Raw genomic sequence first — 16,561 nt, 5'->3', positions numbered from 1 at the left:
TATTGATGCTCATTCAGCTTAATTACTCTATCATTATGCAAGGTAGATGTTTTATTGGTAAAGGTGTACTTTGGTATACATATAAACATATTGCATGTACAATAAATGAATGTATGATGGAAGATAGTGATCAATATGTCTGTGCAGAACTTGCCATTCACCCTGAAACCAACGGTGTTCAAAGGCTACTTTGAAGCCTACTTCCAGCAGCCTCTTCCCTTCACATTTAACGTTAAAGTGAGAGGCGCTGACGACATTACCTGGTCCGCCAACATTCAAGAAGGTAACTAATGATTTTGTTATTTTTTACCTGTGATGATATTTAATTGTGTTGTTATTGTTCATGGAAACAAGACCGCACAGACTTGTTTTGTGCTATCCCATTTGAACTGAGTGTTTGACTGTACTCTGTTGCTGTTTATACATTCTGTCTAATAAACCAGGGGTGCCCAACCTCTGGTACTAGTACCACTAGTGGTACTTGAGCCCCCCGCTGGTGGGCCACAGAGGAGTCGCCCAAAAAGAAGAAAACAGACAAAAGTGGAATGAAATAGTTATATCAATACAGGTAGTTCTTCTGAATGATTACAGCTATATTTTGTTCTGGTGTCAGGTGACTTGAAAAGGCCAAGCATCTTTCAACAACTGCTTGGTTGGATTCTGCCGGGCTCGAGAAACTGCAATGCATGTAAGCATGATTCATTAAGTTTAGTTTGATGCGTGTGATTATGATATCAGAAAAAGAACAGTGTAATGTAACTATGTATTGTTGTTGTAGGTCAGACTACTGTGTCTCTTCTTCAAGAACATCAGATTCTTCATCCTCAATCAGAACCAATCACGGAGCCTGACTCGCGTCATGTTCAGGTAAATATAAGTGGGACATTTCAGAAGTAACAGAGCTGATTGAAGATAGTAATGTAATGATCGTAAAATATAAGATTGGGCCTCATGCGCCAATAAGTTCCTAACTTTTCCTCTTACATTTCTTTCTAAGTGAATTCCTAAGAGAAGTCCAGTCAGATTCATGAAACGTTCGCAGAATTGTTCTTATGATGATGAATCCAAATCCTCGTAACTTGAAGGGGTGTGCCAGTTCATTCAAATTATCATAGGTAGACGCCCCACATATCCTAATTAGCATCCTAATTACCATAGGGAACCGCCCCACCAATCCCATATAAGGCATTGGGAATTCACTTTCCTACCTGTGTTCACCCAGGTGGGTGTAGTTTTGCATGACTCCATGGCCTTGCCTGCAGTCACACCTGTGTGTGATTGCAGCTCACAGGACCTCACACATAGAAATAAAGTTGAGTGAAGTCAAGAATACCTAAACTAAAGTCTAAGGCCCTTTCCCAATTCCTTTTTTAACCCTACCCCTCAGCCCTTGTCCCTTCCCCTTATCCCTTGCCCCTTCCCCTTGTCCCTACATAATGAGTGTCAAGGGGTAGGGAGATAAATCATCACCCTAGGAATTGGAACGTCCCTAAATATTGAACGTCCCTTGTAGATATTGATATACAACCTGTTCTCAGAAAATAGCTGATCTGCAAGCTCACTACAGGCCAGTGGTCCCCAAACTTTTTCATGTCAAGGACCCCCAAATTGACAATAATTAGACCGCAGACCCCCATTTGAAGAGATATGCCAGGGACCCCATAGATTTTTACGAATCTAGCAGTGTCACGGACCGCCAGTGTGACATGCATTAGTCCATGGACCCCCATTTGATGGCATTTCTGTCTCTGGGACCCCCAATTTATATTGTGCATGAAATCAATGTCAATTAACTCTGAGAGTGTACAAATGGACCCTTATGGGTCCATTTGGTTCCAAACTATCATTTAGCTGGGGACCCCCTGGAACTCTCTCAAGGACCCCTGGGGGTCCCTATAACCCACTTTGGAAACCACTTTCCATAAGCTGTAGATCGGCTATTTTGGGAGAAGAGATGGAACGTAAACATTGCTGTGGTTATGATGAAATAAATATATTGTAATTTTGTCTCATCTTGGTAGCCCACCAGAATGTAATTCAGCTAGATATAGCTCATTCTGACACCTGCTCAACAGGTGTACCTGATTCATTGATTATTGTATTAACAGTTTGTATAGAATGGATATACAGGGTTAGAAAAAAGAAAAACAATTTACAGTATAGAAAGAAGGGGCTGTGGTCACTGTGTTCATTGTTTTTAATATCATTAAGAACAGTCATTTTCTATCATGTCCTATGACAAGTCGTAGTATGCTACATATGATATGAATGACAATGTTTCAAATTCAACAACATTTAGGACAATGAAAATGCCATCGTGATTCATCTCCATCCAATGTACAGGCTTGTACAGCAGCTTGCAGTCTGTTCCATAGCTGGTTTGCCTGGGGAAAAAACAACACCATTGCTAATTAGTTATGTAACTTTTGCAACTTGTGGGGATTAGCATAACATTGGTCATGATAAAACCATACCAGCTATCACTGCACCGAGTAGCCGTTATGCAGCGACAGCGTTATGTAGGTACAGTAGGCTATTTCACGGCTTTTATAAGAGCTCCAAAACTGCAGAATGTTGACATATCGTGGTCTGGGGGGTCGGACTTATGCCTGCTAGTTAAGCTAGTTTGCATCCGAGTTGTTCCACCGGGGCACCGACCGGCGGTAAATAAAAAATAATAAAGCGCCGCTGCCAAATTAATGGGTAACGTTACCGTAACGTTGTATGAATGCAACGCCGTAGCATATCGTTAGTTCAAGTGAGGTAACGTTAACCTTTGCTAGAGATTGCGATATTTTTGGCGATGCAGATTGTTAACACATTCAAATAATATTGGTTATTATCATATTCTTCCATAATAAAGGACGAAAAAGGCGTCTTACCTCGTCCGCCTTCCGCCCTCTGTGATGTTGCTCCGTTTTAAGTCTGGTCGTGATGTCCCTTCGTTTGAAGGGGATCCTAACCCTACCCCTTTGCCCTACCCCTCGCTCGAAAGAGAATTGAGAAAACCCTTCCTCCTCACGTGAACGCGCATCAGCAAGGGGAAGGGCTAAGGGCCATGGAGAAGGGGGGAATTGGGAAAGGGCCTAAATATGGTGGAACACCAGACTCCAAACATTAGAAATCAATAATACTGTGGAGGTACTGAAGTGAACAGAAATGTTCACATTTTCAATATTTTAATATTTTCAATATTCATGAATGTATTTTATTATTTATCTCACAATAGTCAACTGGTTGCGTTTGTTTGGGTTGGGTTGTGAACTCTAAACCAGTGGTTCTCAAACATTTTCATGTCAAGGACCCCCAAATTGACATGCATTCTGCAGAGCTCTTTCACCCAATGTCACAACCATAGCCCAGATACATACAGTACGTGAACTACAGCCCTGAAAGCGACAGGTGTACCATCATAATGTGTCATAAAACTCCATGTTAACTGCCTGAATGAGTCAGCAATTTTTTCATCACAAACACAATTCTTAACTCGCTCTTATAACCACATTTTTATCGTACCAATACCATGATCGCACACGGCGTACCTCAAAGTCTTGGGTCACTCACGGCGAAAACAAAAATCGCATTCGACTTTCACTTTTTGCGATAGAGCAATTTGTTCGGACATACGTTCTCTCCATAGTCAGTGTGCTTTTAACTTTCAATAGTGGTTTGCATTTGCATAGAGTAGCCCAGATTCAAGGTCAAGTTGACCACCTCTCACACGCACACACGGATGCACATGCACGCACATGCACGCACACACACACATTGAAAGTCAATGGAGAAAATTGGGGAAACACGTAACTCTGTCATTTCTCAACCGTTTTGGACGTGGGGCGGCTCGCCGGAACCGGGCCGCCCCCCTGAGTGAAACCAAATGGACCCCATAGCATGTTAGCATGTTAGCATGTTAGCATTAGCATGTTAGCATTAGCATGTTAGCATTAGCATGTTAGCATGTTAGCATTAGCATGTTAGCATTAGCATGTTAGCATTAGCATATTAACATTAAAATGTTAGCATGCTAGCATGTTAGCATTAGCATGTTAGTATTAGCATGTTAGCATGTTGTGCATTAGAATGTTGGTGGCAACGTAATGCGCAATAAACTTAGACAAAATACCCCATTGAAAGTCAATGGGAAGACCTGGCTTACATGTAACCAAATGGACCCTTACAGGGTCTGAAAGGCTAAATGTCATCAAATGGTGGTCCGTGGCTCAAATGCTGCACATACTTGGCGAGCTGCAGGCACCCAGTCAAATTTCTTGAAATTTGTTTCTAGTAATGGAATTATAATCATAACACATTCCGAGGGAATGATCAGTAGGACAATGGGCCTCATGCGCCAATAAGTTCCTAACTTTTCCTCTTACATTTCTTCCTAAGTGAAGTCCCGTCAGATTCATCAGAATCAGAACAGAATCAATCTTTATTGTCACATCACATTACAAGTAAGGTGGGTGAAAAACTTGGTTGTGCAGGCTCATATTGCAGTTTAAGGTAGAGAGAGAAGAACATAAAGTGCATGACATAACAAAGTGAGTGCAAAATAAATAAAAGTTCGTCAGGTACTGTATAGGCTATAACAAAAAGAGTCCCTATTTGAGCATGAATCAGTTCAGTTCAGTGCGTCAAAACTTAGCTCTTGTTCAGCAGTCTGATTGCTGATAAGTAAAAGCTGTTCAAGAGTCTGGTAGTACAGCTCCCGATGCTCCTGAATCGCTTGCCTGGCCGTGGGTGCGGCAGCGGCTTGAACAGGCTGTGGCTGGGGTGGTGAATGTCCCTGATGATACTTTCCGCTTTAGCCACGCAGCGTCTCTCATGTATTCCCTGGAGGGGGGGAAGCTCCACCCCCACGATGCGCTGTGCTGTTCGCACCACTCTCTGCAGTGATCTGCGTTCCGCAGCGGTGCAGTTTCCAAACCACGCGGTGCTGCCACTTGTCAGGACACTCTCTATGGTGCTGCTGTAGAACGCTCTGAGGATGCGTGGGCTAACTCTGAACTTCTTCAGGCGGCGGAGGCAATAAAGTCTCTGTTGGGCTTTTTTCACCACTGTTTTGGTGTGTGTGGCCCACTTCAGGTCCTTGGAGATGTGTATCCCCAAGAATTTAAAGTCAGTGACCTGTTCCACTGCAACGCCGTCGATGAAGATGGGTGCATGCTCTCTCTCCTGTCTCCTAAAATCCACGACCAGCTCTTTGGTCTTACTGACGTTGAGAGCGAGGTTGTTTTCCTGTTAGAGCTACGTTAGAGCTGTGTGTGGTCGTACAGTCATGTGTGTACAGGGAATAGAGGAGAGGGCTCAGCACACAGCCCTGGGGTGCTCCTGTGTTGAGGGTCAGGGGGTCCGATGTAATGTTTCCCATTCTCACCACCTGACGGCGATCTGATAGAAAGTTCAGTATCCAGCTGCACATGGCCGGGTGCAGTCCTAGATCCCTGAGCTTTGCGTCTAGTCTGGTGGGAATTATGGTGTTAAAAGCAGAGCTATAATCTACGAAGAGCATTCGGACACATCTGTTCTTGCCCCCCCTGTCCAGGTGGGTGAGTGCAGAGTGTAGCGCCAGGGCAACTGCATCGTCGGTGGATCGGTTCTGACGATATGCAAATTGCCATGGGTCCAATGTGGCCGGCAGCACAGAGCAAATATAGTCTCTCACCAGTCTTTCAAAACATTTGCTCACAATCGGAGTGAGGGCCACCGGTCTCCAGTCGTTCAGACACGCCACCTTGGAGTGTTTGGGAACCGGTACCACAATGGATGACTTGAAGCCAGACGGGACCACAGCTTGGGAGAGGGAGAGGTTGAAGATGGTCGTGAACACTCCTGCTAGCTGGGCTGCACATACCTTCAGCACCCGGCCTGGGATGCCATCGGGACCAACGGCTTTGCGGGTGTTCACCCGCTGGAAGGCTCTGCGCACGTCAGCTTCCGAGATGGTTAAAGGGCTGGCCTCCGCAGTTAGTGCAGGCGGTGGGAGGTTGTGGCTCCCTGGGTTATGTTCAAAACGAGCATAAAAGGTGTTCAGCTCACCAGGGAGGGAGGCAGAGGGACTCTCTGCACATCTGGCTCTTCCTCTGAAGTCTGTGATGGTCCGAAGCCCCTGCCATGTGGTCCTCACGTCCCCGCTCTCAAATTGGTCCTCCAACTTGGCTGAGTATTCCTTCTTCGCTCTCCTGATGGTTTTCTGGAGCACTGCTCGGGTGTCCCCCAGATCACCGGATCTGAAGGCGGCATTACGTGCGAGGAGAGCGGCACGGACCTCGCTGTTGATCCAGGGTTTCTCGTTGGGGTAGGTCCTGATTGACTTCACTGGGACCACGTCGTCTATGCATTTACCAATGAAACACATGACCGTGTCTGAGAACTCATTGATGTTCTCAGCAGCGTTCTGAAACATCTCCCAGTCCACATGGTCAAAACAGTCCTGTAGCATAGTCTGATTGGTCAGACCATGTCCGAACCTCCCTCTCCTTGATGGGCTCACGCTTCAGCCTCTGCCTATAGGCAGGAAGCAGCTGAATGGCGCTGTGGTCTGACTTCCCAAAAGGAGGGCGGAGGAGGGGCTTATAGGCGCCAGGGAAGGTGGTATAACAGTGGTCCAGAATTTTGTCACCCCTAGTGTTACAGGTGATATGTTGGTGGTATTTTGGGAGAACTTTCTTCAGATTTGCTCTGTTGAAATCTCCTGCAACTACCACAATAGACTCTGGATGGGCAGTTTCCATTTCGCTGATGGCCTTGTGGAGCTCTTTGAGTGCTGTGTCTATATCCGCCTTTGGATGTATATAGACACCTATAAAAAACACTGTGCTGAACTCCCTTGGTAGCCAGAACGGTCTGAGTTGTATCATGACATATTCCACATCTGGACAGCAGAGGGAGCCAATGGTCTGCACATCAGAGCACCAGGTGTCACTGACGTACACACACACACACCTCCTCCTCGTACCTTTCCGGTCAGTTCTACTGTCCTGTCAACACGGAAGTGAGCATAGCCAGGTAGCTCTATCGCCGAGTCTGGTATGTCAGCGTCCAGCCACGTCTCAGAGAGACAAACAATAGCCGTGTTTCGTGTCTCTCCTTGGAACTTCATCCTCGCCCGAAGTTCCGTCATCTTGTTGTCCAGTGATTGGACGTTAGCGAGCAGGATCGATGGCAGAGGGAGCCTGCCTGCACGTTTCCTCGCCCGCACCAGGATCCCAGCACGTCTGCCACGGTGCTTCTGCCTTCCTCGCCAGCGTTTCTTCCGACGCTGATCGGTTGGCACTGCTACCACACCGCTAAGCCAGGGGGTTTTCCCGTCCGTAAAACCGTGTGGTGGATCCGTTCCGTGAAACGTTCTTAAGTAGGCAGAATTGTTCGTAAGCATGTTCTTATGATGATGAATCCAAATCCTCGTAACTTGAATGAGTTCATTCAAATTATCATAGGTAGACGCCCCATATATCATAATTAGCATCCTAATTACCATAGGGAACCGCCCCACCAATCCCATATAAGGCATTGGGAATTCACTTTCCTACCTGTGTTCACCCAGGTGGGTGTGGTTTTGCATGACTCCATGGCCTTGCCTGCAGTCACACCTGTGCCTAGTGGCAGCGGTGGCCGAACGGTTTGCGGAGCGGTCTTGATACCGGAAGGTCGCCAGTTCGTATCCCCGGACCGGCACGTTAAAATTACCACCGCTGAAGTGCCCTTGAGCAAGGCATTGAACCACTACCATGAAATGTTCTATGACCAGGGCCTGGCTGTAAACGAGTATCTGATGCTTAGTCCAGTTACCCTGGGTAAATATAGTAACTTTGCTTTACTTTGCTTTGCTTTGTGTGATTGCAGCACACAGAAATCACAGGACCTCACACATAGAAATAAAGTTGAAAGTCAAGAATACCTAAACTAAAGTCTAAATATGGTGGAACACCAGACTCCAAACATTAAAAATCAATAATACTGTGGAGGTACTGAAGTGAACAGAAATTTTCATATTTTCAATATGGGGGGGGGATGATGGCAGGTGGAGTGGGGGTTATGTGGTGTGTATGGTGCGTTTGTTTGGGTTGGGTTGTGAACTCTAAACCAGTGGTTCACAAACATTTTCATGTCAAGGACCCCCACATTGACATGCATTCTGCAGACCCATATGAAAATATTTTCTGCTAGGGAAATGTTTTGAAGATTTATCATTTTTTTCGAAAATAGCCGATCTACATGCTCAAAATGGGCAGTAATGGGACGCGTTTGTGAGCTTGTAAGTATAAAATGGGATTAAAGTGGTAAAATGTTCCATATTTTGCTGTGGACTGCCTGGAACTAACTCAAGGACCCCTTGAGGTCATCAGACCAAACTTTGAGCATCATGCAGAGGGCGCTGTTTTTCCTTTATGTTTTCAGATTGCACTTAACACAGCCGACGCGAATCGCGTATCAATACGTTATCAATTAATCAAACGTCGGGTGCGAACCACGTATCCATACGTTTTAATCACTTTTTTATAGCATACTTTCATTCATCTTTTTACCCACCCGGACAATGAAGAACCACCCCCCTATCATTGCTGCTTAGTCCCGCTCACGTGATCAGAAAAAAAAAAAAAAAAAAACCCTCCCCTCCTGAAAACAGGAGGGCGGGCCGCTTTACGTGTAGAAGCCACTAAGCCAGTGTAAAATGGACGCGCCCATGGAATGATCCAGTCTGTGTGTGAAAAGAATCAAATTTCACCTAACCTCGCCTCACCAGGCTTTCCTCCACCTATTGGCTTTCACACAACACTATACTACTCGATTCCCCCCTCCCCTCCTGTTTCTCCTGCAGGAGGAGGGCCTTGCGAGATGGGGGCTCTGTCCTGGCTGGCTCTGTCTCTCGGAAAAAAACATGATGAACGGATCGCTGCCTAAACACATATGCACCGGATCCGATCGGCATTGCATTGCGTCTGCAACACACATGGACAGATGCATGTTTCCTTCTTCATACTGTAGCGACCAAACGATCCCCGAGCCTACAATACTACGAACTAACCACAGTATCGAGGGGCCGCCACGACAACAGACAGTGTGCCGTTGGTGGATCACGTATCGCCATGCAGAACCGTCATAATCGGAGATCGCTCGGACGTGTGATTGTAACGCTTTTTTATTCATTATAATTGTAGTGATAAGACCGCAATGAACGCATCGGGGACGTAATCGACCCGGGTGTAATGTATAACGAACTTTTCCGCGTCCTAAACCGTGGTGTTGTGATCCGTTGTCGTCGACATCACAGCCGGGTGAATCTTTTTTTTCTCCTCCATCGCCTCCAACCTGCATGCCCAGGCATGTTCTCTTGTTAGTAAATATACTTCACTAGCTTGAAAAACAAAATCAGCTGATGATGACAACGCGTCTCACCGTTATACTATAGTTCTGAACCGAACGGTGGAATGGGACTTTTTATAGCCGTAGGCCTACGGATCAAGACTTTTGCTGCCCAATGTGCCCATGACCCCCCCCCCCAATGTTTTGCGATCAAGACAATGAGGCAATCATCATCATCATCTAAGAAAGCAGAGTTATGAAGGTTTATAGTCAGACATTGACAGGCAGATATAACAATAAACACAATAAATATGCTATACATCCTATACACCGAATGAAAGCCCTGAATGTGTACTTTTACGAGGAAAAGAGTAAACATTGATCCCATGTACAGTTTGTCATAAATTGGTTACATTGCACATTGCGCCCACCAGATATAACTGCAGAGAAGACATGGACCCGAACTCAATATTCACAAAATAAGGCCTATAGCGACATATAAATACTATATACCGTATGAAACAGAAGACTCTCTGCTTTCATAAGAAAAAAACTTCTACTGTAGTAATAATAAAAATCACACCCATGTGAAGTGAGTGGTGCAACTCTGTCCCATATTCTGTTCTCTGCTTATTCAATACAGCTCGCTATATACGGACTGAGGCAGAAAGTCATGTAAACCTTTTATTTACAGTTTGGTCTGTAAACTTCTACTGTAATAATAAAAATCACACCCCTGTGAAGTGAGCGGTGCAACTGTTCTCTACAGTTGCGCGGTGCAACTGTAGAGAACAGTTGCACCGCTCACTTCACAGGGGTGCCTCAGTCCGTATATAGCGAGCTGTATTGAATAAGCAGAGAACAGAATATGGGACAGAGTTGCACCACTCACTTCACATGGGTGTGATTTTTATTATTACTACAGTAGAAGTTTTTTTCTTATGAAAGCAGAGAGTCTTCTGTTTCATACGGTATATAGTATTTATATGTCGCTATAGGCCTTATTTTGTGAATATTGAGGAGTTCACGTCCATGTCTTCTCTGAAGTTATCTGGTGGGCACAAGCTGCATTCAATAACCAATTACTGTCTAACTGTACATGGGATCAATGTTTACTCTTTTCCTCGTAAAAGTACACATTCAGGGCTTTCATTCGGTGTATAGGATGTATAGGATATTTATTGGGTTCAATTTTATATCTGCCTGTCAATGTCTCTGACTTTAAACCATCCATAACTCTGCTCGCTGTTCAAGATAACCACTTCCAGGCAAATGCAGGTGTTGCAAAAAGGTCAATATCTCCAGAATGGAACATGGTAAAATCAAAATGTATTTTTTAAATTGAAGTGGACAAGTTCAGCTTTCTTTTGATGTATGCGTGTGATTCTCGCTATAAGAGAACATTTTGCTGTGGGCCCCCGAACAAGGCCTTTGTGCAATGTTAAGCGGTAGCAACATCCAAATAGGCCTGCCGAGATCTTGTAGCAATCAAAGTGTTAAGAACGAAAAAGGCACCCTAAGAGTGCTCCACAGTGTGTGTAGATTATGTTCTTACCTACGAACAAATCACAGCTAAGAAAAGATTGAGGGATCCCAAAACCTTCTTAAGTAACTTTTTAATAAATACATAAAAGAGTTTTTATGTATTTATTTTCTACCTGCACACAGAGTGATGTGTCCAGTTGCAATGTATTTCCACCCCATTCGACTGGTATCATGTATTGAATCGGCGAAATCATCCGTTATCGGCACGTTTGAATGGTGCCAAAATGTCCATACTGGCATCCTCACTGTTCAGTATGTCATTATCTGCGATTGTAGCATTGTCATTATCACTGATGTCCTGACAGAGGCGCACCGTGTCTGGTGGCCATGAGCTACGTGAGGCACTGCCGAGCGAGGCGCTAGCCGAGCGAGTCGCCGTGCCGAGCGTTGCGAAGGCCACCAGACCCGACTCAGCGCCGTCCGAGTTACATCCTGATAGGCAGAGAATAGTATATATTAGTAGCTCCTAGTTCCATGCACCGACAATAGTTGGAAATGACACGTCCACCAGGGGGAAACCTTGACCAGGCTATGTGGTGAGGATGCCAGTATGGACATTTTGGCACCATTCAAACGTGCTGATAACGGATGATTTCGCCGTTCCAATGCAGAGATAACGGTCGAATCCGCTGTGTATTTCTGCCTACATACAGAGTGTGTCCAGTTCAACAGCAATACAAGTTTTCATGTATTTTTTTTTTTTCATAATTTTTTATCCCACGATTTTGTAACCCATTTTTCACCCCTGTGTCAATTATCTAATGTGATCCTGGGCTCTACACACCCTCCGCCAACCTAGTCCCCATATATGGGAGACATGGGGAGAGCAACGGACTTGAACTCATGCTTCCTTCATGCCTGAGTGTCCAAGTTGCTCCTTTACACCTGACGGGGGAGTTTCCCTGGTTGGACGTAGCGTGTGGAAGGAACACGTTATTCCAACCAGTTCCTTTCCCCTCCATCAGGAGCCCCGGCTGGCCAGGGGGAGGCGGTTTAGAGACCAGGATTACTGTATGTTTTTTGTGAGGGTACCTCACAAAAAACACGCCGCCAGCACCCACAGCGTCCCGAGCGGGAATCGAACCCAGGACCTTCTAGCTGTGAGGCGACAGCACTACCAACTGTGCCACCGTGCTCCCTAATGTATTTTCATGTATTTCTACCTGCATACAGAGTGAAGTGTCCTGCAGTAAAACAGCAGTAAAACCAAGCCTCTCTGTTGGATTCACTAATGAAGGTGCAATGCAGGTTGCAGGTTAGTTTCCTGTTTATTATGTCAATCAAACTATTATTACATAATTTATTTGATCATACTCATTGTAGTGGAGGAATAGAGTTTAACATTTAAATGGAAGATAGATCTTCCATCCATCCATCCATCCATCCATCCATCGGGGGCAACAGCTCCACCAGAGAGCTCCAGACTTCCCTCTCCAGAGCAACATTAGTAACGTGTTCCACCAGTGAGTCGATGTGATCCCTCCACCTGCACCTTGGTCTGACCCAGGGTCTCCTCCCAGTGGGACGTGCATCAAGGACCTCCCTAGGGAGATGCCCGAGAGGCATCCTAACCAGATGCCCAAACCACCCAAGCTGGCTCCTTTCCAGACAAAGAAGCAGCGACTCTACTCGGAGTCTCTCTCGCGTGACTGAACTTCTCACCCTATTTATAAGGGAGATGCCAGCAACCCGTTGGAGAAAACTAATTTGGGCTGCTTGTATTCGCAACCTCATACTTGACCTGGTCATGAAGATAGATCTTACCACTGACAAAGACCCAAAATACTAAGCTTAAATATCGACAAAGGCTAAAAGTAAGGACATTACACTATGGTTTAGTTAGTTTCAGTAAGTTTCATAAGCAGGCAATACAATGTCAGTTAACTTTATTTTTGTTGCTTTCTGTAAAACATTTTATTTGTATATGTGACCGTGAAATCAAACTACGAACTATAGAATGAATGATCAATGAGAAGATTTCCTGTTTTATAACCTTTTCCCCAATTAACAATCAGTGTTATTAAACAACGTATTAGCAAGTTCCGTGTACCTCTAGCTCTACTTTAATGAGAGCAGATGTCCAGTGATATTGTGTAAATAAAATAAAATAAATAACAGGGGGTTTCAACAGATTTTGATCCAGGGACCACTATGACTAAGAGCAACCTGGGGACCACCACTATCGGGTGTCTTTGGACAAAACAGGACAGCCCCAAGTCCTCTCTCAAAATAATATTATTTGAAAACCCATGGTATAATAGTATAGAATAGTATAATGCTCTACAGTATATAATAGTCTGCCATTTGTATTGACAGACATGCAAGCTAACTTTGTGAAGAGGAACTGGGGTGGTCTAATTCAAAGTGTCACAGCGGTTCTGAGTATCGCAGACGACCTCTTTGGAAAAGACATCATCACAGCTGAGACTTATAACGACATCTGTAACACAAAGACCAGGCATGAACAAATGAGAAAACTGCTTCTCATCGTTCATCCGAAAGGAAAACCAGCGATATCGGCATTCTACCAGGCTCTGCAGACACACGAGTCATTTGTTTTCAACGAACTGGGTAAGAAAAATATAATAATAATAATAATAATAATATAACTCTTCAAACCCCTCTTTCAGTCCAGTCTGTTGGAGGTTAGCCTCAGGGACTGCAGGCATTTTGTTAAAAAAAAAAAGCATGGGTGAACGAGCTAAGATAAGTGGCATATAACAGTGGGAGTGAACCTCGTATTTCGCTAAACCAATAACAGTGCAGAGGGGCGTCGCTCCAAATCTGTTTTCTACCGGGTAGGGGAGGAGGGGGGAGGAACAGGAGCACACATCTGTTTTCGCCAGCAAATTTGAATCCGCCCTCTAGACCAGAAATCACACTGGCAGGGGCTGGCTAGTGTTGTAGCTGCCACTGGCCGATCACAGCGTGTCTTTTCCGGGACGTATCAATTCAATTCAAATGATCTGTATTGGCATGAGAACGAGAGAAGAAATGTTTACATTGCCTCTGATTGGCCTACCGAGCGTCACAGAGCGTCACTCTCTCTCTCGAGATACAGACACCTCAGAGTCTACCTATCTATGGGTTGGAGGTATGTGTGACAAGATTTTTATTTTTCTGTTCACTTTACAGCAGAAGCTCCTGGCACATAAACACCTTCCATCAGAAGGTCCTGGCACATAAACACCTTCTATCAGAAGCTCCTGGCACATAAACACCTTCCATCAGAAGCTCCTGGCACATAAACACCTTCCATCAGAAGGTCCTGGCACATAAACACCTTCCATCAGAAGGTCCTGGCACATAAACACCTTCCATCAGAAGGTCCTGGCACATAAACACCTTCCATCAGAAGGTCCTGGCACAGGGACGAATAGTTTTCATAATCCTCATGGGGGCCCGTGCCGCCGCCGCAGACTCTACGTCACTGTCCTGGCAGATAAACTCCTTCTACCAGAACGTCCTGGCAGATAAACAAGCACTGGAGATGAGTGAAGAGACAACAGAGCAGTCCACTGACAATATTGCCCAGCTCTCTAGGGGGAAGTGTTGCGCCAGAGAAATGCGCAAAAAAATAGTAGAAGAAGAGCCCTCTGACCAACCAAGCCAAGGTTTATTAAATCAGGTTAGGAAGCGAAGAACGTACGGTGGACTCCATGTTGCTCCCTGGAAGGATTTTGTACATGCACAAATCATAGATATGGCACAAATGGCCCAGCAGATGGCGTGATACCATGAAAGGATGCTTGTACATAATGTCACATCTGACCAACATTAATGTCTGTGTGATGATCCATGCTGGGACTTACTTATCCACTTGCTGTTAAAACTTTAATATAAAAGGTAAAATGCAATGATGTGACATGATATGTATACATGGTAACGCCCCACCTGCCTCTGATTGGCCTACCGATACTGCCCGTCTTGACTGTCCTCCGAGATGTGAGGTTACTCCGTGGTGGGAAATAATACAAGAGAATGACAGCTTGGCACGCGCAACATAATGCAGCCTTGCAAGTTTTATTTTTGTAGAGGCAAACTAATATTGTTTATGCCGTTTGCTTTGATTGAATAATTGATTGAACACATGTGTATGTTGTACTATGATTTGATTTGGGTGTGTTCTTTCTATAGTGTTAGTGTTGATTATCGTGTATTAATCAAATTATAGTAAACTAATACTATTACTAAAAAGGATAAAGATCAAGCTTAGGAAAATAGATTGTTTTACAGTACAATAATGTTTCAAGTTTACACATACAAATAAATGACACAATAATCAACACAAACACTTTATTTAGAACACACCCAAATCATAACGTTCAATCAATTATTCCATCAAAGCAAACGGCATCAACAATAGGCCTATTAGTTTCCCTCTCCTACAAAAATAAAACTTTATACAGTTATCTTGTATCATATACCGTACATGTATTATTTTCCACCACAGAGTAACCAGTAATCAGACTATCCAGCATAGCTATATCCACCTCAGTGGACAGTCAAGACGGGCAGTGTCGGTAGGCCAATGAGAGGCAGGCGGGGCGTGTTACGGCCGCAGGCCTATAGGTCTGTCTGGGTCTGCGTTGGTGCGCACAGTGCGCGCCCGGTTGCCTAATCCCTCCCTGCAGATCCGTCAGCGCAGCCATTGGTGGGGAGCGTTCCCGACGCTCCACTGTTGGTCGCCTGCTCCGCATCTCGTTACTCCAACCGGCTTCTACACCTGAGTCCACCTGACGGCATAAAGGCGTTCTGAGAACTTTTGGTTTTTTCTTTGCTTTTGGACCTGCACAGCCCTGCTCACGTTGTAAATTGCACTTGTATATAACTTGTATATATTGTTTTCCAATTAAATTGTATGCCACAGAACGAGTAATAAAGAACTTTGGCATTTTACCACCTTGCCTTATTACAATAACCGTCCTAGACTCAGTGAGTCGTTACATGGCGTTACCATATGCTCGGACGCAAAATAGATATACGCCACAGCTGTAATGTGTTGTTGCTCTAGGAGGGGAACAATCGACCGGCAGCAGCATCATCATTAGCTTAGCTGGTTTTCATGTTTTATAAGCTCCTAAAGATCCTAGTTTGTCTCATTTTGAGCAGAAAAAGGTCTAATCAGTGCATGCACGGCCGCGTGCACATCAGATAATTTTTTCCCCCCTAATTAATTAACATTATTTAAAAACAAGTTTTCTCGCACAGGATGGGTTGAGAGAAACGTGATGACCAGCTCAGTGGCCTTGTGGTTAGATTGGGGGGTCAGTCCCTGCTTGGCACTCATCATCAATGGGTTGGATTGGGGGGTTAGTCCCTGCTTGGCACTCATCATCAATGGGTTGGTTTGGGGGGTTAGTCCCTGTTTGGCACTCATCATCAATGGGTTGGAATGGGGGGTCAGTCCCTGCTTAACTTAATTGAACAATAACCACAGCAAAATTAAGGACATATGTACAGTAAGGCATATGAATGTGCAATACGTTATAGCCATTTAGCTGTAGAAAATACTTACAGTAAAGCAGCATAGTAACAATGCCTACTGTACCACTAACATTACAAGATAAAAAAACATTGCAATGTTAGAGGGAGAACTGACTGAAATTGTCATGAACAAACTGGACTCCTTTAAACCACAGATAAACAAACAACTCTTGCCTTTGAATATGTATTGCAATAAAGGCAAAAACAATGCAATTCAAATATG

General features: G+C 44.7%; 2 protein-coding genes across 2 annotated transcripts in view; both read left to right on the top strand.

Annotated features, from left to right (window-relative positions):
• Positions 1–13,653, top strand: part of LOC306931452 (uncharacterized protein) — a gene marked incomplete at its 3' end in the record, with an annotated part of 40,201 nt that extends 26,548 nt beyond the window's left edge. Inside the window, exons 16-21 of the mRNA XM_079512854.1 lie at positions 148–283; positions 614–688; positions 779–867; positions 12,025–12,106; positions 13,168–13,422; positions 13,613–13,653. Of these exons, the coding sequence (XP_079368980.1) occupies positions 148–283; positions 614–688; positions 779–867; positions 12,025–12,106; positions 13,168–13,422; positions 13,613–13,653 (678 nt within the window). The remainder of the gene's footprint in view (positions 1–147; positions 284–613; positions 689–778; positions 868–12,024; positions 12,107–13,167; positions 13,423–13,612) is intronic.
• LOC306931298 (NACHT, LRR and PYD domains-containing protein 1b allele 3-like) overlaps positions 1–15,705 on the top strand; it is a 136,450-nt gene extending 120,745 nt beyond the window's left edge. The window contains exon 7 of the mRNA XM_079512619.1: positions 13,987–15,705. Within this exon, the coding sequence (XP_079368745.1) occupies positions 13,987–14,006 (20 nt within the window). The 3' untranslated portion in view covers positions 14,007–15,705. The remainder of the gene's footprint in view (positions 1–13,986) is intronic.
• Positions 15,706–16,561: the final 856 nt, after the last annotated feature.

The sequence above is a fragment of the Electrona antarctica genome (genome assembly GCF_951216825.1).
Source record: "Electrona antarctica genome assembly, chromosome: 10".
Taxonomy (NCBI): Eukaryota; Metazoa; Chordata; class Actinopteri; order Myctophiformes; family Myctophidae; genus Electrona; species Electrona antarctica.
The sequence above is the reverse complement of the archived record's forward strand: the minus strand, read 5'-3'. Positions and strand labels throughout refer to the sequence as shown.